Here is a 23,971-nt window from a genome sequence, read left to right as displayed (position 1 = left end):
ATGATACCCCTACTGTCAAAAAGCAAACCAGCATTGTTTTGATCTTTGATTTGCTCAAAAAATGATTCAAAAGGCTCTGAGCACTATGGGACTTAACATCTATGGTCATCAGTCCCCTAGAAATTAGAACTACTTAAACCTAACTAACCTAAGCACATCCACAACACCCAGTCATCACGAGGCAGAGAAAATCCCTGACCCCGCCGGGAATCGAACCCGTGAACCCGGGCGCGGGACTTTGATTTGCTCATTCGAGCTGTTTTCGTTCCAGCAGATTTATCAGTGTGTGACTTTTCACTTTGTCAATTTACCTCAGGATCGTACTCGAAAATCCAGTATTCATCACCTTTAATCCCACGACTGAATCATTTCTGGTCGTTGGTTATCTTCTCAAGAAGATCAACTCACATGTTTCTTCTTTGTCCTTGTGCTTAGTTGTGAGGTTTTTCGGCACCTTTTGGCACAAACCTTTCACAAGTGCAGAGTTTCGGTCAAAATTTGATTTACAGTGGAAGTTTAATAGGTCACCCATCATCGTTAGTGTTAAACATCTGTCTGATCTCACTAGAGCGTGTACGCGTTGTACATTTTCGTCGGTTTCTGAACGTGAAGGTCTCCCTCCGCGAGATTCACGTTCAGTGTGTTCTCGGCCTTCCAAAAATTATAAGTGTTCGTGAAAAGCTTGGGCACTTGATAAGGAATGTTCCCCATAGTTCTGTTTCAACGTTTCAAGGGCCACTCACGCGGATTCCCCAGGTTTAACACAAAACTTCGCAGATTCGTACCAATAGACTCCCCCCCCCTTCTCTTTTGCATCATCAACAAATGGTTATGTTACGGTAGAACCAGAGAGGTAGAACCGTAGACCTTGCCGCTGGTGGGGAGGCTTACGTGCCTCAGCGATACAGGTAGCCGTACCGTAGGTGCAACCACAACGGAGGGGTATCTGTTGAGAGGCCAGACAAACGTGTGGTTCCTGAAGAGGGGCAGCAGCTTTTTCAGTAGTTGCAGGGGCAACAGTCTGGATGATTGACTGATATAGCCTTGTAACAATAACCAAAACGGCCTTGCTGTGCTGGTACTGCGAAGGGCTGAAAGCAAGGGGAAATTACAGCCGTAATTTTTCCCAAGGGCATGCAGCTTTACTGTATGGTTAAATGATGATGGCGTCCTCTTGGATAACATATTCCGGAGGTAAAATAGTCCCCCATTCGGATGTCCGGGCGGGGACTACTCAGGAGGAAAACTGGCGCTCTACGGATCGGAGCGTGGAATGTCGGGCAGGTTGGTTAGAAAATTTAAAAAGGGAAATGGATAGGTTAAAGTTAGATATAGTAGGAATTAGCGAAGTTCGCTGGCAGGGGGAACAAGACTTTTGGTCAGGCGACTACAGGGTAAATACAAAATCAAATAGGGGTAATGCGGGAGTAGGTTTAATAATGAATAACAAAATAGGAGTGCGGGTAAGCTACTACAGACAGCATAGTGAACGCATTATTGTGGCCAAGATAGACGCGAAGCCCACGCCTACTAAAGTAGTACAAGTTTATATGCCAACTAGCTCTGCAGATGACGAAGAAATTGAAGAAATGTATGATGAAATAAAATAAATTATTCAGACAGTGTAGGGAGACGAAAATTTAATAGTCATGGGTGACTGGAATTCGGTAGTAGGAAAAGGGAGAGAAGGAAACGTAGTAGGTGAATATAGATTGGGGCTAAGAAATGAAAGAGGAAGCCGCCTGGTAGAATTTTGAACGGAGCACAACTTAATCATAGCTAACACTTGGTTCAAGAATCATCAAAGAAGGTTGTATACATGGAAGAAGCCTGGAGATACTGGAAGGTTTCAGATAGATTATATAATGGTAAGACAGAGATTTAGGAACCAGGTTTTAAATTGTAAGACATTTCCAGGGGCAGATGTGGACTCTGACCACAGTCTATTGGTTATGAACTGTAGATTAAAACTGAAGAAACTGCAAAAAGGTGGGAATTTAAGGAGATGGGACCTGGATAAACTGACTAAACCAGAGGTTGTACAGAGTTTCAGGGAGAGCATAAGGGAACAATTGACAGGAATGAGGGAAAGAAATACAGTAGAAGAAGAATGGGTAGTGAAGGCAGCAGATGAAGTAGTGAAGGCAGCAGAGGGACAAGTAGGTAAAAAGACGATGGCTAATAGAAATCCTTGGGTAAGAGAAGAAATATTGAATTTAATTGATGAAAGGAAAAATTCAGTAAATGAAGCAGGCAAAAAGGAGTAAAAACGTCTCAAAAATGGCTAGAGGACAAATGTAAAGATGTAGAGGGGTAAGATAGATACTGCCTACAGGAAAATTAAAGAGACATTTGGAGAAAAGAGAACCACTTGTATGAATATCAAGAGCTCAGATGGAAACCCACTTCTAAGCAAAGAAGGGAAAGCAGAAAGGTGGAAGGAGTATATAGAGGGTCTATACAAGGGCGACGTACTTGAGGACAATATTATGGAAATGGAAGAGGATGTAGATGAAGATCAAATGGGAGATACAATACTGCGTGAAGAGTGACAGAGCACCGAAAGACATGTGTAAACAAGGCCCCGGGAGCAGACAACATTCCATTAGAACTACTGACGGCCTTGGGAGAGCCAGTCTTGACAAAACTCTACCAGCTGGTGAGCAAGGTGTATGAGACAGCCGAAATACCGCCAGACTTCAAGAAGAATATAATAATACCAATCCCAAAGAAAGCAGGTGCTGACAGATGTGAAAATTACCGAACTATCAGTTTAATAAGTCACGGATGCAAAATACTAACGCGAATTCTTTACAGACGAATGGAAAAACTGGTAGATGCCGACCTCGGGGAAGATCAGTTTGGATTCTGTTGAACTATTGGAACACGTGAGGCAATACTGACCCTACGACTTACCTTAGAAGCTAGATTGAGGAAAAGCAAACCTACGTTTTTAGCATTTGTAGACTTAGAGAAAGCTTTTGACAATGTTGACTGGAATACTCTCTTTCAAATTGTGGAGGTGGCAGGGGTAAAATACAGGGAGCGAAAGGCTATTTACAATCTTTACAGAAAGCAGATGGCAGTTATAAGAGTCGAGGGACATGAAAGGAAAGCAGTGGTTGGGAAGGGAGTGAGACAGGGTTGCAGCCTCTCCCCGATGTTATTCAATCTGTATATTGAGCAAGCAGTGAAGGAAACAAAAGAAAAATTCGAAGTAGGTATTAAAATCCATGGAGGTGAAATAAAAAAGTTGAAGTTCGCCGATGACATTGTAATTCTCTCAGAGACAGCAAAGGACCTGGAAGAGCAGTTAAACGGAATGGATAGTGTCTTGAAAGGAGAATATAAGATTAACATCAACCATAGCAAAACGAGGATAATGGAATGTAGTCGAATTAAGTCGGGTGATGCTGAAGGAATTAGATTAGGAAATGAGACACTTAAAGTAGTAAAGGAGTTTTGCTATTTGGGGATCAAAATAACCAATGATGGTCGACGTAGAGGGGATATAAAATGTAGACTGGCAATGGCAAGGAAAGCGTTTCTGAAGAAGAGAAATTTGTTAACATCGAGTGTAGATTTATGTGTCAGGAAGTCGTTTCTGAAAGTATTTGTATGGAGCGTAGCCATGTATGGAAGTGAAACATGGACGATAACTAGTTTGGACAAGAAGAGAATAGAAGCTTTCGAAATGTGGTGCTACAGAAGAACGCTGAAGATTAGATGGGTAGATCATATAACTAATGAGGAGATATTGAATAGGATTGGGGAGAAGAGAAGTTTGTTGCGCAACTTGACTAGAAGAAGGGATCGGTTGGTAGGACATGTTCTGAGGCTTCAAGGGATTACCAGTTTAGTATTGGAGGGCAGCGTGGAGGGTAAAAATCGTAGAGGGAGACCAAGAGATGAATAGACTAAACAGATTCAGAGGGATGTAGGTTGCAGTAGGTATTGGGAGATGAAGAAGCTTGCACAGGATAGAGTAGCATGGAGAGCTGCATCAAACCAGTCTCAGGACTGAAGACCGCAACAACAACGGTTGTTTATGGAAAACGATTGGAATATGAATTTAGTGATAATAGTGGATACTGTTTCTTGGACTTTTAGTTTTACTTTATTTCATATCCTTATGCAAATATGATTAGTTTTTGATGTATAGGAAAACTGATAACAATTTCATCGATTTGTGATATTAAATACTTTTTATTCGTTGTACACACAAATTCAAGAGCAACATACGTCAACCAAAAAGCAGCACTGTTTGTTAGACACCATGGTTAATGAGGTACATTCAGTCTATCACGTTTCAGTTCGTTAGCTTCATTTGCTGGATTTTCTTTTGAAAGTCATACCTAAATGTGAACTACATAGTACTACAATCAATTTTATGAAACAATTTCTTTGTGTGTGAAACGGAGAAGCTATATTTCAACATTACATTGTTACATTTGTTGATATCAGTGTAGTCATCTATTATATTCGTTCTTTGGTTTCGCAGGTGGATAGCAGTACCACATACCATGGCTCGCTGTAGGAAACTGTCACTTGTGATGCCTACGTCACTGCGAAAAATGAGGGGCTTCATCATGTCATTAATATGGCGTTATTCATTGACTAACAGCTAGTCGAAATATACTGACGGGAACTGGACTAGTCCTGCACACCTCCTGATTTTGTTAGCGCAGTGATGCATCGAGTGAACAACCGAAAGCCGTATCAATTGTCCCGCAATTACTGGCGAACTCACTTGCATCGCTTTATGAGGTCGTGGATCACTTGCTAACGAGTTATCAGATGCGGGTAGCCAGCCAATATCAGCACGTTGAACTTGAGCTGTCTTGAAGTTTATTATCATAAATTACATTTGACTTCAAAACCAGATTCTAAAGTAGGCGTAGAGACGCAATGGACGTGCACGTTTACATAACACTACGACAGTACACCAGATTCAGCGTGTTTACTTGTGAGACGATATTCCGCAAAACACAAGTGCTAAACCTTGATAGCGTCGTTAGTCGGCATGCTTTGTAGGGAAATGTCTGGGAGGCATAAGTAGTTCGAACTGAGAGGAGCAGTTTGTGAGTGATCCTAGTTGTACGAGTGTCGCACGAGCAGCCACACACTGCAGGCGATGGTCATCAGTTTAAGAGCCGACGTCGCCTCCGCGCCGGACAGCGAAAAGGTTCCCTCCACCGCGAGGTCAAGGTAAGGCACTTTGGCATTGAATTCCACGTACTCGCAGCAGTAAGCCCGGCCGGCCGTCTGGTTGGTCGGTTTCCAGTGCAGCCAGTTCACTCTGCAGGCGTCCTGCTTACATAATCTGTACTCTTCTGGAAGCTTACTGGAACTGAGGTAGGGATTGTTTACGCCCACGAACACAATCGCCCGCTTAGATTTCGGCTCGTAGACGACCTTCCAGAAGAGCTTAGGCACCGGCACCTTCTTCCCCGACGTGCCTACGTATAAGTAGATGTCCGTCTGGTTGCCGTTCTTGTCCTCGAGTTGCAGTGTACCGTAAGTGCCTGTGTACACCTCAAGGTCGAAGTTGTTCTTGCTGGCGAAGTCGCGCACGTCCAGCTCCAGCTGGTTCCAGTTGCCGGAGTTGAAGGCGTACCACTGTGGGGCCGAGTTGGCGTAGTGGAAGGTCGCCGACTGCTGCACACCGAGCCCGAAGTCCGCCTTGGCGGCCAGGTGTCCTCTGCTGAGGTAGTTCTTGCTCAAGTTATCGGGGGTGGCACCTAGCAGATTCACGAGGGTGTCCCGCTGAGTCCTGTACTGGTTCGACATGTCCACTGAGCCGTACAGTTGGCCCTGCTCCCATTGATCGGGTCTGGGGAAGGAGGCCTGGAAGCCCTTGATGCCGGCGACGACGGTGGCATTTGTGTACAACGGTGTCAGCTCCTCCGTGTCGAAGCACACTTCGTACAGTTTGTAGAACTCCTCCTCCACCGTGAAGCCGATCTGTACCTGTTTCGAAGACGTTTATCACATTACTTAAGGTTCAAAAGCATTTAAAAAAAGAATTCTGTAATACACAATGGCTTAATTTATCTACTCAGGCACATCAAAGAGCTCAGTATCAGAACTATACAGACATTAGATGAAAGTAAACTAAGATAGTTAGTTAGTTGATTAGTTACGTGTAGACTTCATCAGACCAAAGGGCTCAGTTTCAGAACTATACAGACTGTGGGGGACAGTAAACTAAGATAGTTATTTAGTTGACTAGTTACATGTATAATGAGACTTCATCACACATAATGAGTATTGCAGTGCCCTATAACGTACAGAATTGAATACACTGGGTTTTCCTAAATTTAAGAGAGACCGCCTGCGGATAACCGGTCAATAACAATTCTAAACTTATTATTTGCAGACTATCAGCTGCATTATGCAATACACAACTGTAACAGTATATTTTATTAGAGACGGTCGATTTCGGCCTTAAATCCGACCATCATAGAGTCCAGAAACCATCCCAGCTATGCATTTCCGTTATTGGAATAACAAATGTACATTGCTCCGCCACGAACATTAGTTGCACATAAACAGCTGCGCGGAGTGGCCTTGTGGTTTGAGGCGAAATGTCACGGACTGCGAGACCCCTCCCGCCGGAGGTTCGAGTCCTCCCTCGGACATGAGTGTGTGTGTGTTATTAGCATAAGTTACTTTAAGTTAGCATACGTAGTGTGTAAGTTTAGGGACCGATGACCTCAGCAGTTTGATCCCTTAAGAATGCACACACATTTGAACATTTTTTAGTTTGTGTAATTACACAAACTCTATGAGGTTGAATGGACATAATGGTACGTATATATAGCTACTATGAGTGATGGAACAATTCACATCCTATAATTGTCATTCTAGTTACGCAAATGCAAAGCTGAGATGGTTTCTGGACTCGATGACGATCCGATCCTTGACCGATCGTCTCTAACGAAATACACTGTTACGCCTGTGAACTGCGTGATATAGTCCTTAACATTCATTAAAGCTGTGCAACGCCACATCCATAAAATATTTGTAATATTATTTACAGTTATATTTGTCATGTGTGTAGGAAAAATTCCATCTTTGGCAAATAACCAAGTACGTTACTCCTATTCAAGTTAGGCATCATTAGTGGTCTATAATATAAATAAAATAACTTAATTACATATTTTGTTGGATCTGTAGCCATCCTGATTTAAAATGTTTAACTATTTACAAGCATATAGTTTTTTCTATCCTTTTCACTTATCCATTTGTTCTTCTGTAGGCACTAGATGAAAATGTCCAGTGTATAGGTCACTTTTATAAATCACAACATATAAGCTATTCCCTTGCCCACTGCACATGTCTTGCTCACTAGTTATAGAGTGGCTGAGAGATCATGAGAGCTGTAGAGCAGAGGGTGTCCAACTAACTCCATGTGGCGCAAAGCAAGTGTCATTGGGGCCCAAGAATTAAGCACCAGTCACACGACCAATAAAATAATTAAAAAATTAAAGTTACAACAAATTCGATATCTTCTATTTTAAACTCTCTCTATACGATGCTATTCTCTTATTGAGCCATATCATTTTTTTTTTCCTCTCTGCAGTTATTGTTAGTGCTAAGCATATTATGTGCAACCCAAAAATACTCGTCTTCTTCCAATGTGGCATAGGTGAGATAAAAGGTTGGACAAACTTGCTATAGAAGGTAGGAGTGGAGCAGGGCGTTGGGGATTGGGACGGAGGGAGGGGGTGCAATGAGGACATTCAGTATGCACGTGTGTGTCTGTGTTTTTTGTTTATTTGTTTCCTTTTCTCTTTCATTTCTTTTGTAGTATGTTATGAACTAGTGGGAATAATGTACTCCTGCTGTTGCTTTTTTATACACAGCTTCCTGCAATGGAACTCTATTCTTCGTCCTCAAGGAACTATCAGGCAACGCCAACCTGCAATCACACACAGAAACAAACATACACACGAAACTAAATAATTAAACAAAACCCACAGACCTTCAGCTACTTAGATACGCACACACACACACACACACACACACACACACACACACACGTACACGTACATACATAAACATACAATGGCAAATACACCTGACAAAAATTCAAACCTCCCACCCAGAAAGCGTTCAGCTGTTTCCCTGACCTCCGTCTTGTATTTGCAGTTTGTAAACAGTGACACTGTAAGTCACGTAGTGCAGTTTTTCGTATTAAGATAATTGGGAACCAGGAAAAATAAGGGAAACGTATTACAAAGACAGATACAAACATGCACTCTTCCTCACAGAATTAATTAACGTTAGGCCTAAGCACAAAATCCCTAGCCGTACAATTTCGAAATATATAACTTTTCTGCATTATGCTCTATACCATTGCAGATGAAAAACTGTGAAATAAAAAAAGTATAATGCAAAACATAAAAAACATGGAAACGACAGCATGTGGTAGCAATGTACAGTCTTAGATGTAAAAACTGACCGCAGGCCAGTTGCCACTGAGACTAAGTCCCAGTCGTTCACCTAAGGTGACCAATAAAACCGACCGCCCCTGACAACGGCCATCTACATAATCTGGCAACACTGTAAGATGCGGAAGTGTCAGGCGGAAGTATTGTCTACTTCCGAGATCTTCTTAGTGTGTATGAGCCTGCGGTTTTGCGATGCCAGCACGGTAGCTCAGCGTGTTCGGTCAGAAGGTTTAGCTACCCTCTGTAATAAAAAACTGAGTGAACCTATCAATGAAGAACCTGAACGGGTGTCATCGGACGTCCGCCACGAACAAATTCAACGAACAGTATAGAACAAAATGTCAAATAAAAAAGGTAGCCTTGTGCATTTTAAACTTGTGGCGTGTTCGCGGCCGACTGTGTCTCCTTTCATTTTACATTTTTTTTTTTTTTTATCACACTTCGGCCCTCGTCTAAAGTTATCAGTCTGATTGAACATAGAAGATAATTCACTTTATACTGCGCCGGCCGCGGTGATCAGAGGTTCTAGGCGCTAATATAATTGCGTAGGCTTCCGCGGCGAGAGTCAGTCGATATAAAAGTTTTCTGGGTTTGCAATGCTACTGTCATCGTAGACACCTTGCAGTACGAAGACAAGATGAAAGAATTATTAAATGATCCCATCTACAAAGAACTAAGGGCGAAACCTACGGCGAAGATGATTCGAAAGACGCAGGCCGCGATTAAGGACTCGAGAATTGACGCTGACACAGCCAGTCTTATTCCCAGAGTACCAGTCTCTCCTAGAATTTATGGTGTTCCAAAGATACATAAGGAAAGTTGTCCTTTGAGGCCAATAGTGAATGCGATCAATTCGCCTACTTTGGCAAAGTACCTAGCCTGCAAACTAAGACGTCTAGTTGGCAAGACGGACTCTTGTGTGAAGAACTCGACACACTTTATAGAACGCCTAAAGGGAGAAACAATTTTACCTACGGACATCATGGTCAGCTTTGACGTGAAATCACTATTTACGAACGTGCCAGTAGATGAAACTATCCGCATCCTTCAAGAGCATGTCCCGCTAGACATATGCGACCTGGTTGAGTTGTGCCTGACCAACTTACTTCAAATGGCAAGGAAAATACTACGAGCAGACAGACGGCGTAGCAATGGGGTCTCCCCTATCTCCGCTGGCAGCCGACATATTCATGGAAGCCTTTGAAGCAACGGCCCTGGGTTCAGCTCCTTTACGCCCAAGTTGCTGGTTCCGATACGTGGACGACTCGTTCGCTATATGGCCTCATGGTGAAACAGAACTACACAAGTTTCACGAATATTTGAACAATATGCACAGGAAGATACAGTTCAAGCTGGAAGTAGAAAAGAATGGCGCTATTCCATTTCTAGACGTCGAAGTGTACAGGAGAACGGAGGGCACACTGGGGCACAGAGTATATCGCAAGCCTACACATACAGACAGTTACCTGCACGCCCAATCCTACCACCACCCAGCGCAGAAGAACTCTGACATCCGCTCTTTGGCAATCCGTGCGCAGCGCCTAAGTGATGCTCAAAACATCACACCTGAGCTTAAAATGTTACGCACAATGTTTCTAGCCAATGGCTACAGCCATAAGTCGATAAACACCGCCTTGTCGACGAACACAATCAAGAAAGATAAGCAAGAAATAGACAAACTGCAGCCAACAGTGCGTTTACCCTACGTGAAAAACGTTACTGACCGAATAGGCAAACACATTCGCCGCGTTGGGGTGCAGCCTGTCTTCTATAGTCGTCGTAGGGTCCAGGACGTGCTAGGCCCCATCTTGACTGCCAGCAATCAGAGGCCAACAGACAGCACTGTCAACACGAGGCACGAGCACTACCGGCGAGTAACTGCCGCCGCGTGGCCGATGTCCAGCAGTTGGTAAACAGCAGCCAACTTCTCATTCGACGGTGACCACCAATCATGGTACATAACACAAGAGCCAATAGACAACGGAGGTCACGTTCTCCCTCCAACGCAATAACCTATTAAACTAAAGTTCTCTCTCCTTCTTCCTTAAGAGACCAATGAAACCAACTACTTTTCAAAATTTGACGTAATGGCATGTGCAGTGAACACTAACAACAAAATATAAATGACACTGCAGAGCTAGGGCGCACCATTAGACCCAGATGAAGGCCGCTGCAGTCGTGGCCGAAACGTTGGTTTTTCTCCAGAAGCAGTAGTTTTTACATTATGATGCGGTACCAAACCCAGAAAACTTTTATGTCGAGGTTCTAGGCGCTTCAGTCCGGAACCACGGGGCTGCTACGGTCGCAGGTTCGAATCCTGCCTCGGGCATGGGTGTGCGTGATGTCCTTAGGTTAGTTAGGTTTACGCAGTTCTATGTCTATGGGACTGATGACCTCAGATGTTAAGTCCCATAGTGCTTAGAGCCATTTGAACCATTTGAACGTAACCCTAACAAACTCAAATCAAATGCAAATGACGTTCAAAGTTGATTTTCAAAAGGGCCAGTCATAATGCACGCTCAGTGGAATCAAGGGTTAAGAGGTGGTGTTATCACACTGATTGAGGATGGATATCACTGCTCGTCTGAAGTTGATGAGAGGTGCGGAGTACCGAAGAAGACGGCCAGGCGTTGGTGGAAAAAATATATCTAAACATCCCGTATCGGGCGGAAAAGTGGGAGTGGACGAGCCCGTGTGTCCAGTGAGAGGGACGACCAATGTATGTTCGACAATATATACTCCAATCCATTCCTCAGTTGCCGTCAAATGGGGGAGGCTTCTCAGTCTGCTGGTAGTGCAAGAACTGTGAGAAGGAGACTGAAAGATCATGGACTTTTATGCCGAAGAGCTGCTATGAAGTAACGCTTGACGATCAGAAGATCGACTGTATGGCTTTTGCGGAAGATATATAGAGTTTGACTCGAGCAGAGTAGTATTTCCAGACGACAAAATATTTTCTTCTGTTACCTAGGCTCCGGTTCAGGTGAGATATTAATAAAATTATTGTATATAGTATCGTAAATGAAATTTTTTTCGTTAGAAGTGACTTTACGATATTTTAATACAGAGTAGCTGTTGTAAAATGCTTCTCTTGTTTTGTCGTTAAATTTGTTTGGTATCGCCTTTGTTACAAACGTGGTTGTGTTGAATTCGTCAGCGTTTTGATTAACATATAAACGCTTTTGATATTGTAGGTGTACCGGCCACGGGGAGAGCATGTCAGTCCGAAATATCTCGTGGAAAGAGAGAGAAGTGTACGCTTTTCTGTTGGCGTTTGGGGCTACATCTCGGCTTGGGGAGCTGAGCCCCTATAGCATATTGAGGGGAATCTCAACGGAGAGGCGTATGTTAAAATTTTAGAACATATAATGAAGCCAAGCGCTGAGCTGCCGTATCCTCAAGGAGACATACATTTCCTGCAGATATGAACAACTAGTAGCATGAAAGCTGTTTCATAGTTGGCAAATACTGATTCACTCTTTTCCTATGGCCTACAATTTATTGAAGAAACCATTGTATTCCGTCGTTTGGTAGTCTCTTGATGTTCCCGATATCGTAGTTGCATTTTGTTCTGGTCATGATGTCCTGAAAGTAGAGATTCCTCTTCGTCCTCGTAGCCCCTAGTCGCACACTTTGTCCGTAAATAATGATGTATATAAGGATGTATTAAATGATTTGCATTTGCTTCTGTTTATTTTCTCCATTTGCCTTTCTTTGCGTCTCGTAGTGCTTTCAGATTTTTCATTGTTTCCATCCATATTGCTCAACATGATTAACTTTTAGTTACCACTGCTGCGTTGATCTCATTAGTAATTTTCTTCGTTGCCGTCCATTCTGTGGTCCGCTTAATGAGATGTTACTTTGACTCTTCTCTTTCATAATGCATTGGAGGGCACCTGAATGGTCATTTTTATTTTCTGAATTTTCTACTGCTGCTAATACTATTATTATTATTAACAACTTATTTACATTGTTTAGACACATACAGGATCACATAAAGCAAATTATGATCTGTTGTGGTTATTTTTCTTGTTCTTCCAGAACTCTTTCATCTCGCTGTGTTTAGCGCGACGTCCTCCTGTTCATTCTGTCCTAGTTACTTTAGGTTTATCTTCTGGTACAGTTTCCCAACGGTGGATTTTTATGTCTGAAGACTTTTTGGTCGTCGATGTCTGCGGGTGTGATGTTGGCATTTTTGAGATCAGTTTGGACTTACTTGATCCAGACTTGTGGTTTTTAGTTTCCGTATATACATCAATATTTTCTTTGTTAGTAAGCTGTCATCTAATCTCGTGATGTGACTGTAGAAATTCAGTCGTCGTTCGCGGATATCTGTTTCGATGTTGGAGTATTTTTCTATTACTGTGTGTGATTTTAGACGATATCCTTCATCTGCGAGTTTTAGCCCATGGGTTTTTCGAGTGATTTTCTTTTCACCTTTCTTGATATTCTCGAGGTCCCCTTCGTAAATCAGGTTTAGAATTTCGCTGGCACAGAGTGTTTCACGTTTGATAACAGTCGTGTAGTCTCGAATTTTGGTTTTGATGTTCAAACATTTATTTTTGTAGATGCCCGCGATTTTTCCATGTGCTTTCCGTCTTTTCAATTCACGTGTTTTTTGTTCACCTAAGTATTTAAAGTAGGTGACTTGTTTATTGTGCCATATTCCGTGATCAGATTTTGTGTTTTGTTGCCATGAATTTGGTTTCTGAGAAAGAAATTTGTAGTCCAACTTTCTCGGCACATTCTTTGCGGACCTCGATCTGATGAATTGCTGTTTTGTTCATCTCCGGAAAGGATCGTAAGATCGTCAGCAAAGGCTAGGCGTGTGACGTCGATGTTATGGTGCTGTCTACCTGGCCTGGTGGGTCTGCAGATGTTTCTGTTTCTCGTTTCTTTTTCCCATTCTTTGATTACTTTCTCTAGGACGATGTTGAAGAATAATGGGGAGAGGCCAACGACCTGCCGGACGCCAGTCTTAATGGAGAAGGGTTGTGAGATTTCTCCGTTGAATTAGACTTTGGAATTTGTGTCTGTTAGGGTTTGTTGGATGCGTCGTTGTGTTTCAGGGTCGAGATTAATTTCTTCGAATATCTTAAAAAAGAATTGTCGGTCGATGGAGTAGTAGGCTTTCTGAAGTCAACGAACGTGCAGATGGTTGAAAGATTTCTTATGGCTCGTATTTTCAGTGTGGATTTCAGGTTGAAAATTTGTTCGGTGGGAACAAATCTGTGTGGTCTGAATCCCGCTTGGTATTCACCAATTAGGCGTTCGACTTGTTCTTGTGTGCGTTGTAAGAGGCACTCGGAGATGATTTTGTAATGGACTGAAAGGAGAGAAATTCCTCTGTAGCTACTCATATCAGATTCGTCTCCTTTTTTGTGGAGTGGGTGGATCAGTGCACATTGCACATTTCCAGTCGTCTGGGAGTTTTTCACTTCGCCAAATTTCTTTAATGATCCGTGTGATTTCCTGTAGTGATCGTGGTCCAAGACTTTTCAGTAGTTCTGCTATGATTCCGTCTTCTCCTGACGGCTTTCCGTTCTTGAGTGTATGATGTGGGGCTGGATTTCTTCTTGGCCCGGTGGATCGGCATCGGGTTTTGTGTACCTTCGCGATATGTGTGGGAATCGTACGGGTGGTTCGGGGTAGTTAAGGAGATCGGAAAAGTAGCATGCCAATTATTCACAGTTTTCCTGATTAGTGAGGGCGAGTTTTCCATTTTGTTTCTTGAAGGTCAAATTTTATGGTGAGTAACCTTTAATTTGGTCTGCGAAAGTTCTATAGGGTCTGCTGTTGTAGTTCCTGAAACTGTCTTGAACTGATTTCAGCTGTTCGGTGATGTAGTTACGTTTGGTTTTACTGATAGTTCTGTTTGGCTGTTTGCGGATGTCTAGGATGTGTTGTAGGGTTCCTGTCGACTTGTTGCTGTTTGTGTTTTTGGAAGGTGAGTCGGCAGTTGATGATGGCTTGATCGCAGCTGAAGTCCAAAATGGTACTGAAACAGAGGATGACAGACTAAAGGCCGAAATACTAAATGTCGTTTTCCAAAGCTGTTTCACAGAGGAAGACTGCACTGTAGTTCCTTCTCTAGATTGTCGAACAAATGACAAAATGGTAGATATCAAAATAGACGGCAGGGGGTTGGAGAAACAATTAAAATCGCTCAAAAGAGGAAAGGCCGCTGGACCTGATGGGATACCAGTTCGATTTTACACAGAGTACGCGAAGGAACTTGCGCCTCTTCTTGCAGCTGTGTACCGAAGGTCTCTAGAAGAACGTAGCGTTCCAAAGGATTGGAAAAGGGCACAGGTCATCCCCGTTTTCAAGAAGGGACGTCGAACAGATGTGCAGAACTATAGACCTATATCTCTAACGTCTATCAGTTGTAGAATTTTGGAACACGTATTATGTTCGAGTATAATAACTTTTCTGGAGACTGTAGGAATCAGCATGGGTTTCGAAAAAGACGATCGTGTGAAACCCAGCTCGCGCTATTCGTCCACGAGACTCAGAGGGCCATAGACACGGGTTCCCAGGTAGATGCCGTGTTTCTTGACTTCCGCAGGGCGTTCGATACAGTTCTCCACAGTCGTTTAATGAACAAAGTAAGACCATATGGACTATCAGACCAATTGTGTGATTGAAGAGTTCCTAGATAACAGAACGCAGCATGTCATTCTTAATGGAGAGAAGTCTTCCGAAGTAAGAGTGATTTCCGATGTGCCGCAGGGGAGTGTCGTAGGACCGTTGCTATTCACAATATACGTGAATGACCTTGTGGATGAAATCGGAAGATCACTGAGGCTTTTTGCGGATGATGCTGTGGTGTATCGAGAGGTTGTAACAATGGAAAATTGTACTGAAATACAGGAGGATCTGCAGCGAATTGACGCTTGGTGCAGGGAATGGCAATTGAATCTCAATGTAGACAAGTGTAATGTGCTGCGAATACACAGAAAGATAGATCCTTTATCATTTAGCTACAAAATAGCAGGTCAGCAACTGGAAGCAGTTAATACCATAAATTATCTGAGAGTACGCATTAGGAGTGATTTAAAATGGAATGATCATATAATGTTGATCGTCGGTAAAGCAGATGCCAGACTGAGATTCATTGGAAGAACCCTAAGGAAATGCAATCCGAAAACAAAGGAAGTAGGTTACAGTACGCTTGTTCGCCCACTGCTTGAATACTGCTCAGCAGTGTGGCATCCGTACCAGATAGGGTTGATAGAAGAGATAGAGAAGATCCAACGGAGAGCAGCGCGCTTCGTTACAGGATCATTTAGTAATCGCGAAAGCGTTACGGAGATGACAGATAAACTCCAGTGGAAGACTCTGCAGAAGAGACACTCAGTAGCTCTGTACAGGCTTTTGTTAAAGTTACGAGAACATACCTTCACCGAAGAATCAAGCAGTATATCGCTCCCTCCTACGTATATCTTGCGAAGAGACCATGAGGATAAAATCAGAGAGATTAGAGCCCACACAGAAGCATACCGACAATCCTTCTTTCCAGGAACAATACGAGACTGGAATAGAAGGGAGAACCGGTAGAGGTACTCAAGGTACCCTCCGCCACACACCGTCGGGTGGCTTGCGGAGTATGGATGTAGAGATAGATGTAGATGAGTGTTTTGCCTTTTTTAAGTAGGGTTAGTTCTTTGGCTTTTCTAATAATTTTGCTGCAGAAGTCAGTCCAGTTATTCGTCGGTTCTTTTTCCCATTCTTCTGTGAGGCTGGTTTCTTGAATTTGGTTTCTTGAATTTTGGATGTGTCGAATTTGTGAATGCAGAGATTTTTGAGGTGAATTCTCTTCGGAGAGAATTTCACCTTAACTCGTGTGAGGTAGTAGTCTGAGTCAAAGTTCGCGCCTCGTCGAACTTGATTATAGTGGATGATTCTGTAGTTGGCGTAGGAGATGGCAACGTGGTCGATCTGGTATTCACCAATGCGCTGGATCGGGGATTTGCAGGTTTTCTGTTTTTCTGGTTTCTTCCTAAAGTGAGTAGACATCATTTTGTTGTTGGCAAATGTCAATCAGAAGTGTGCCGTTGGTGTTAGTGTTTTGGTGTGCTGAATTTTTACAGATAATTTTTCTATTAGTATTTTCCTGTTCCAAATTGAGCGTTGAAGCCCCCCATTAGGATATTTATCATCTTGGTGAATTTTGCTCATGGTTTTTTCGAGTGTGTTCCAGAATTTTTCGACATTTTCGGGGTTTTTCTTATTTTTGATGTTGTTGGGGGCATGTGCATTGATGAGTGTATATTTTTTATTGGCGCTCTGAATGCGCATAGTCATGAGTCGGTTGTTGATGATTGTGATTACTTTAACAGAGTTGATGATGGATCTGTGTACGAGAAATGCCATGCTGAAGATTAATGCGCCTTTCGCTACCTTTTGTTGTGTTTTCCTCTTGAGGATGCGATAGTCATTGTTTCTTGAAAAGCAAGGATGAGAACATGTTGTTGGTCGATTTCGTAAGTGAGATTATGTAGTTTTCCTTTTTGGATCAATGTATTGATATTTGGTGTTCCAATGAATGTTTTCTGCTTGTAGGGGAGTTTACCAGAGATCTCCGATATTCTCTTCTGTGCTCGCCTGGACTCAGAATCCGAAAGTGCAGTTGTACGCCTGTCGACGGGCGGGTTGTGTACCGCCTGCGCTAAAGGTGAAATTACTTGCAATGTTCGCGTTTGTTTGTGTTTCATTAGTTTGGCCTGAATGATACCAGGACCGGATAGGACCAGAAGTTGTTGAAGCCTTTGGAACCAAATGTTTTCAGCCGAGCTCATTGAGCAAACAGACGCTGACCAGAGTACTGGTGATTTTCACTCAGACGTGTCTGGATTGTGGGTTTAAAGTACTGAATAGCCATTGAGGATTCTGTTAATATTTGATCGACCCCAAGTATTTGATTTCCTCGGTACCACCCATATCTTGGAGGATTCCCCTATCTGCCACCTGGGGAGGCGCCCGATGGAGGATCTAACAACCTCATTATTATTATTATCATTATTACTATTATTATTATTACATCAGCAAATCTGATTTGATCTATCTTTCCACCACTGAAACAGATGTGTTTTTTACGATTCAATGTTTATATTACATAAATATAGGTTATAATTACGTTACCTTACTGCAAGTAGACATATTCGCCACTTTTTCTTAGACTTATTTTTCTTAGAGAGTTGCTACCTGTTACTCCATCAAAGTAATTGATGTGTGCAGCATTGTTACAATAAAAGACGTTCAAAGTATCCGATTTCTGTCATTTCAGTTCGATACCAGATCGTGCTAATCGGATTCAGCCAGTCTGTCTTAATGTAGATTTCCGACTATGACTCTCATCATATGATAGACTCGGTAAACGACATTCCTAATTGGACTGTAGAATCTAGATCACTTGTCTATGAGAGGGTCTGAATTGTTAAACACTACGGAAAATACTAATACAATGTGCTTATTAGAAATACGTTATTTAAGTATAAATATATGAAGTAACGAGATAACAATTTATTTACAGGACCATGGCCCCATCCATCAGAGCAGAGCACTGCCATGTTAGTTTCAGGGCCAAGAAAGGATAAAGATGTTGCCGTTTGCCCCACGATCACCGGACCTCAACCCGATAGAGAATATGTGGGCATAGGTAACGAAGTCATTGCCATGTGGACCTACAAATGCAAGCGACCTTTGGACGAATATAGAAAACGTGTGGTAGGATGTAAACCATCACGCTACACTATCGAGCCCTTAGTGGAATCAATGCATCGACACCTTCGAGAAATCTTACGTAATGATGGTGGGTGGGTTGGTTACTGAGCGTATACTCGTCCACAAAACCCATGTGGACATGAAAACTCTCATCCACTCGACGCCAACTGAGGAATTAATTGGCGCATGTGTTGTTTAACAGACAGCAGTCGTCACTCTCACTGAAATCAATAATAACGTGTGTGTGTGTGTGTGTGTGTGTGTGTGTGTGTGTGTGTGTGTGTGTGTGTGTTTTCGTGTTCATGCACAATCTGAATCAATACTATTAATAGTAGAGAGAGAAACAACAATAAATATTGCATTAAAGATAACTATAAAGTATTTTAATGCAATGGCTAGTTATTACAAACTGAATTTTTACTCAACCCATGTCCTGCATATTACGTTATTAACTCCATAATATCGTTAGCAGAGACAGTGCGCTCTTGTTGTCGTGGTTCGCGACAAGTGCAGCGATTAGCAGTGCCCAATGCCGCCGCATGTTGTCTGAGCGTGGACACTGCAGCAGACGCTTCGCTATAAACAGAAAGAAATCACCTTAGCTCTGACTTCACTACCTGCTTGTTCTAATAGTAACCAACGTGAGACTCTACTCACAGGTGCCATGGAGCAATTGGAACGGTATCCTGTCATTAGTCATGAGAATATTAACCAGTGATGAAATGTCCACTCTGTTTGATTCCCAGCAAAATAGGAACCTTCTCACAAAGTAATGTGAGGTGATATCAAAATTTATCCAACACACAAAAATTAACTGCAGAGCTTTCATACACTCTGTAGTAGCACACAAGGAAATATTATGTCCTGGAAGCGTATACTTCATTTCCTCCTCTCACATCAACGCCCTTGTTTTAGTATGAAGAGAGAAAATAAACACAAAATACTAAATCATTAATTAAAACTTCCGGGCTGAATTGCCCATATAAGAATTAATGAAGACGCCGGCCGTGAAAGCTTACATGTTATGACAAAATACTAAAGTTTCTGAGAAGCATATTATTCATTTCCTCTTCCCATTCATAGGTTCTGTTTTAGTATGAAGTGAAAAAAGAAACAGTTTAGGGTTCTGAAGCGTAGTATGACACCAGATTCTTATCGTAGGCCCCATCGGAAACGCAAAAAGCAGGGAGCTCCCTATTCTTTTGTCCAACAGTCTATTTCCTGTCATGCAATAATACCGCTCGCTGATTCTTACTTAAGGACGTGCGGCCATCAAGTTCTTCAGCAGAATGAGCCTTGTGTTATTGTGCTAATTACGGTATGGAAAAAAATGCAACAAGGACGAGTTCTCCTGCAACAGTGAGAGTATTTGCACATGTCTGTATTGAGCAATGACTGAAGCTGCCAAAACACTTTACAGAATTCATGGGGTGGCCAACACAACAATGAGTGCACTTCAGACTTCATTCAGTAAGCACAGGATACGAACGAAAAGTCTGATTAACGTCGCTTTCCTAGTCATATTCAATCGAAAATGAGGTGTTATTAAAGTAGTTGGGTGTTCTAGCCATTACACTTTGACAATTCCCGTATGAGTATCTCGATAGCCGCCGGCCAGAGTGGCCGAGCGGTTCTAGGCGCTGCAGTCTGGAACCGAGCGACCGCTACGGTCGCAGGTTCGAATCCTGCCTCAGGCATGGATGTGTGTGATGTCCTTAGGTTAGTTAGGTTTAATTAGTTCTACGTTCTAGGCGACTGATGACCTCAGAAGTTAAGTCGCGTAGTGCTCAGAGCCATTTGGACCATTTGAACCGTTGGAGTCCCGTTACATTGATGGCAAGACAAATGTTCGCAAATCACCTGTATTGCTCCAAAAAAGAATTGCGTCTTAAATATCGAATGACAGACGTCCACACTGCCACAGGGCGTTGAAACACAGAAATGGCGGCAGATGGATATTTGTGCCTGACAGGGGTTCGAAACTGAACCTCCCACTTACTAGGCAGATGCGCTTACCATTGTATTATCTGGACACAATGGCCAACCTGCCATCTTTGCCACAAACCACATATGCGGTACCCCCCCCCCCCTCAATTATTCCACTTGCTCGCAGTCACACTGTATTCCCTCGAGGGTTCGGACGATGACGTGCGTCTAGCACTGAAAACTATCGATGACCCATCGAGACCTGAATAATTACACTGGATGTTTCAGGAGGAATAGTAAATGCTGTGGGAGGTGGTAGTATACATAAATTGCGGAAAAAATGCCATATAACATCGGTCCTATATTTATCGAGGTACGTACAGCAGGGTTCAATGCATTTTCTCTTTCGTTTGTCGCTCCTCACAGGGCCCGATTGTCTACACTTGCTTGAAAATGAACTTCCAGCGCCATTTGGCAGCAAGAATGACTATGTTCCTCTAGTATGACGGGGTTCCTGCACATTCTAGTTGTCAGGTGACATATCATCCCAACCTAACATTTCCCGGATGAAGGATCAGTAGATATGGACCCGTTTCTTGGTCACGAAGGCCCCCTAAATTTATCCCTTTAGATTTTTGCCAGTGAGGATGGTTGAAAGGTGAAGACTCCAAAGAAAACGTAAACCCAAGAGCCAATTTGATCGTTCGTATTATGAATAGTGCAGCCCTCATAAAAGAACGCAAAGACGACCCCAGAAGAGCTACACGTGGTATTATCAGGAGAAGTCAAAAGTGCATTGTAGTTGATGGGGGAATTTTTGAAAATCAACTTTGAACGTCCTCACTTGCCTTTGCTTTGAGTCTGTTAGGGTTACGCACTAACAGCTGCATCACTGTACTCAATAAAAGTGGACACATTTACATGGAATTTTTTAAATGCAATTCGTGTAAACTACCACCTGCTAGAATATCTAATATTCCTCTTGAAACACCCTGCATATGCATATATGTGTGGTGTCTGTTCTTCCGGACACCACGAATTCACGAATCTGGGTTAGAACCTGGTCAGGCACAAATTTTCATCTGCTTCCATAGCTGCATTTTAACGCCCTGGGACAGTCTGGACATCTGTCCTGTCCGTTTTGATTCGTAGTGTCTGTTCTTTCAGACATGTCAGAAACGGCACACAGACACACACACACACACACACACACACACACACACACACACACACACATGTTTCTATCTTAAGTGCTATTCGAACACGGGATCTCCTGCTAATATGGCAGACGCCTATTCGACTGAGCCATTTTTTTCCTCCAAAATACTTTTTTTAGGCAATCAATTAAAATAAAACAAAAGAAGTCATTTCGACAAAAACAGAAGGGTTGAATCAGAAAAACGTATGTGAAGGAATATGGCGTTAATTTTAACGTGCCCACAGCTTCTTTCCTTCGTCACTTCTACAACATGGAACATTTAAATCCAAACAAGAGCAACCACATAAAAATGGAGGGGATTTCAACTCATCCAACTCCTTGTCGATGACAAACAACATACAGCATATTAGAAAAAAGCTCACTAAACGTGGCATCCTGTGCCACGTCCAATTTGCTGTGGCCATATATTGGGAAAAAGGACACAGATCTCCGTCACATCCACTCAGCATTACATAGTGGACATAACCACTAGACCACAGGCTCACATGCCTGGAGAAGATCTCGTAGCCGGCCGAAGTGGCCGTGCGGTTAAAGGCGCTGCAGTCTGGAACCGCATGACCGCTACGATCGCAGGTTCGAATCCTGTCTCGGGCATGGATGTGTGTGATGTCCTTAGGTTAGTTAGGTTTAAGTAGTTCTAAGTTCTAGGGGACTAATGACCTCAGAAGTTGAGTCCCATAGTGCTCAGAGCCATTTGAACCATTTTTGAAGATCTCGTAAGTAGATAACACATCCTCATGACACTTCCGCGTTTTACAGTGTTGTCAGATTGTGCATATGGCCGGACATAGTGTTGTCAGGGGCGGTCAGTTTTATTGGCCACCTTAAGTGAACGACTCGGACTTCGTCTCAGTGGCGGCCGGCCTGGGGTCAGTTTTTATGTATAAGACTGTACATATATTTCTCTATTTTTCAGATTTGTAAACATTTTCTTAAAAAGTCTAATTTATATGTGTAGAGGTAGCAAAGAGCTTTTCTTCTGTTTCATAGAAAGGAAACAAAAGCCCAATGATAAACCTAGAACTTCAGAGAAATACGTCTGGGTAACACAGGAAAAGAAATAATTGCGTTTTGCTCAAGATGGACACCTGTCAAAAACAAATTTAAGAGCAAATTGTTCATGCAATTTACAAATAATTAACTTCAGAGTGGGATAGTAAAATTGCTTGGAACTACTGTGTTTAATTTAAGCCCCTAGTTTGGCGTTTCATCTGAATGTCAAAGACAAATCGTTTTTCATATGGACGATGGCTGTGTCGATATCTTTAGATCTGATACTTGCTGGAGGCTGTCAACATAGAAATGATACGTACAGGAGGACAGAACCAAGGAGATGTCACTGATCTGCAAAAAGAACAATAATGGGCCCAGAACTGATTCCTATGGCACTCCTGAAATGTAGTTTTCTTCCATCAAAATTGGTGACGACGAAGTAGACAACGTGAAATAATTCTGCTATCTTGGCAGCAAAATTACGTGTGACAAAGTAAGGAAGGAAACAGAGTAGCACAGGATACGAGAGCATCCTAGAGAAGTCCGTTAGTGTCGAAAATGGGCCCTAGTTTAAGTAAGTAGTTCCTGAGAAAGGACGTTTTGAACACAGAAAAGTACGAAAGTGACTCATGTACTTTATAAAGCCGAAAAAGAAGAGTAGCATAGCGTTTGACGTGTGCTGCTACAAAATAATATTGAAAATTAAGTGACTGCTAAAATAAGAAGTGAGGATGTTTTGCACAGAATCGGTGAGGAGAGAAACAGATGGAAAGCATTGTCACGAATAAGAGTCAGGATGATAGGAGATGTGTTAAGGCATCAGGGAATAACTTCCACTGCTTTAGTGGGAACTGTGGAGAGTAAAAACTCTGGGGGAAGACAGAGACTGCAATATACTCAACAAATAATGTTGGGTGGTAGAGCGGCTCTAAAATGAAAAGATTGGCAACGGTGAGGAATGTGTAGCGTGCGACGTCAAATCACTCAGAAATCGGACGAGAAAAAAAAGTGATGGGAAGTTTGAATATTTTTATTGAAGTTTGAATATTTTTACCAAATGTCGGAAGGCTTCGAACATTTGGTCAGTCTCACTGAACCAATAGGCGCCTGCAAGGGGAGTGAAGGGGTGGGCAAGAGGGGCCACTTGCACCTTTCCTGAATCTGGAGTATCAGTTTTTTTTATTCATTACAGTATTCACATAGGCCATTAAAACAGTCAATCTTTGGGGATCTGATATGTTTATTGTGTGACCAAAAACGTTTAGTTCCTCACATGACATGACTCGAAACTGACCAACGCATTTACGTAAAAAACAGTTATTTTAGAGTCTTGTGCGCTCCCTCCACTCCCCCCTCCCCCCCCCCCCCTCCAACCCTGGATAAGCTTCTGTGGACGCCTGTGACTGAATCAGTGATAAGGAAACTAGACGTTAATTACAGAAATACAGTGTGTACTAACGAGAGATTGGCAAGAATACTACTTTTTTCTTGGATTCATTTAAAAGTTTGATGTATGTCTTCAGTCTCGAAGAGATAGCATGTCAGTTCGTGTTCCTGAAGTGTGCAGGGTTCTTAATGACGCACTTGCTTCCTATCTTACCAATACAATTTATGAGTAAAGTTATTAACAAATGCCTATTAAAAGTGACAA

At 42.5% G+C, this 23,971-nt stretch overlaps 1 protein-coding gene across 1 annotated transcript in view; it reads right to left on the bottom strand.

The window, feature by feature from the left end:
- Positions 1-4,564: 4,564 nt before the first annotated feature.
- The window catches only part of LOC126456108 (uncharacterized), a 60,633-nt gene continuing 41,226 nt past the window's right edge, over positions 4,565-23,971 (bottom strand). The window contains exon 3 of the mRNA XM_050091861.1: positions 4,565-5,970. Coding sequence (XP_049947818.1) covers positions 5,092-5,970 — 879 coding nt within the window. The 3' untranslated portion in view covers positions 4,565-5,091. The remainder of the gene's footprint in view (positions 5,971-23,971) is intronic.

Source organism: Schistocerca serialis, chromosome 2, assembly GCF_023864345.2.
Source record: "Schistocerca serialis cubense isolate TAMUIC-IGC-003099 chromosome 2, iqSchSeri2.2, whole genome shotgun sequence".
Lineage (NCBI taxonomy): Eukaryota > Metazoa > Arthropoda > Insecta > Orthoptera > Acrididae > Schistocerca > Schistocerca serialis.
Note: the sequence above shows the minus strand (reverse complement) of the source record. Positions and strands in the feature narration are given on the sequence as shown.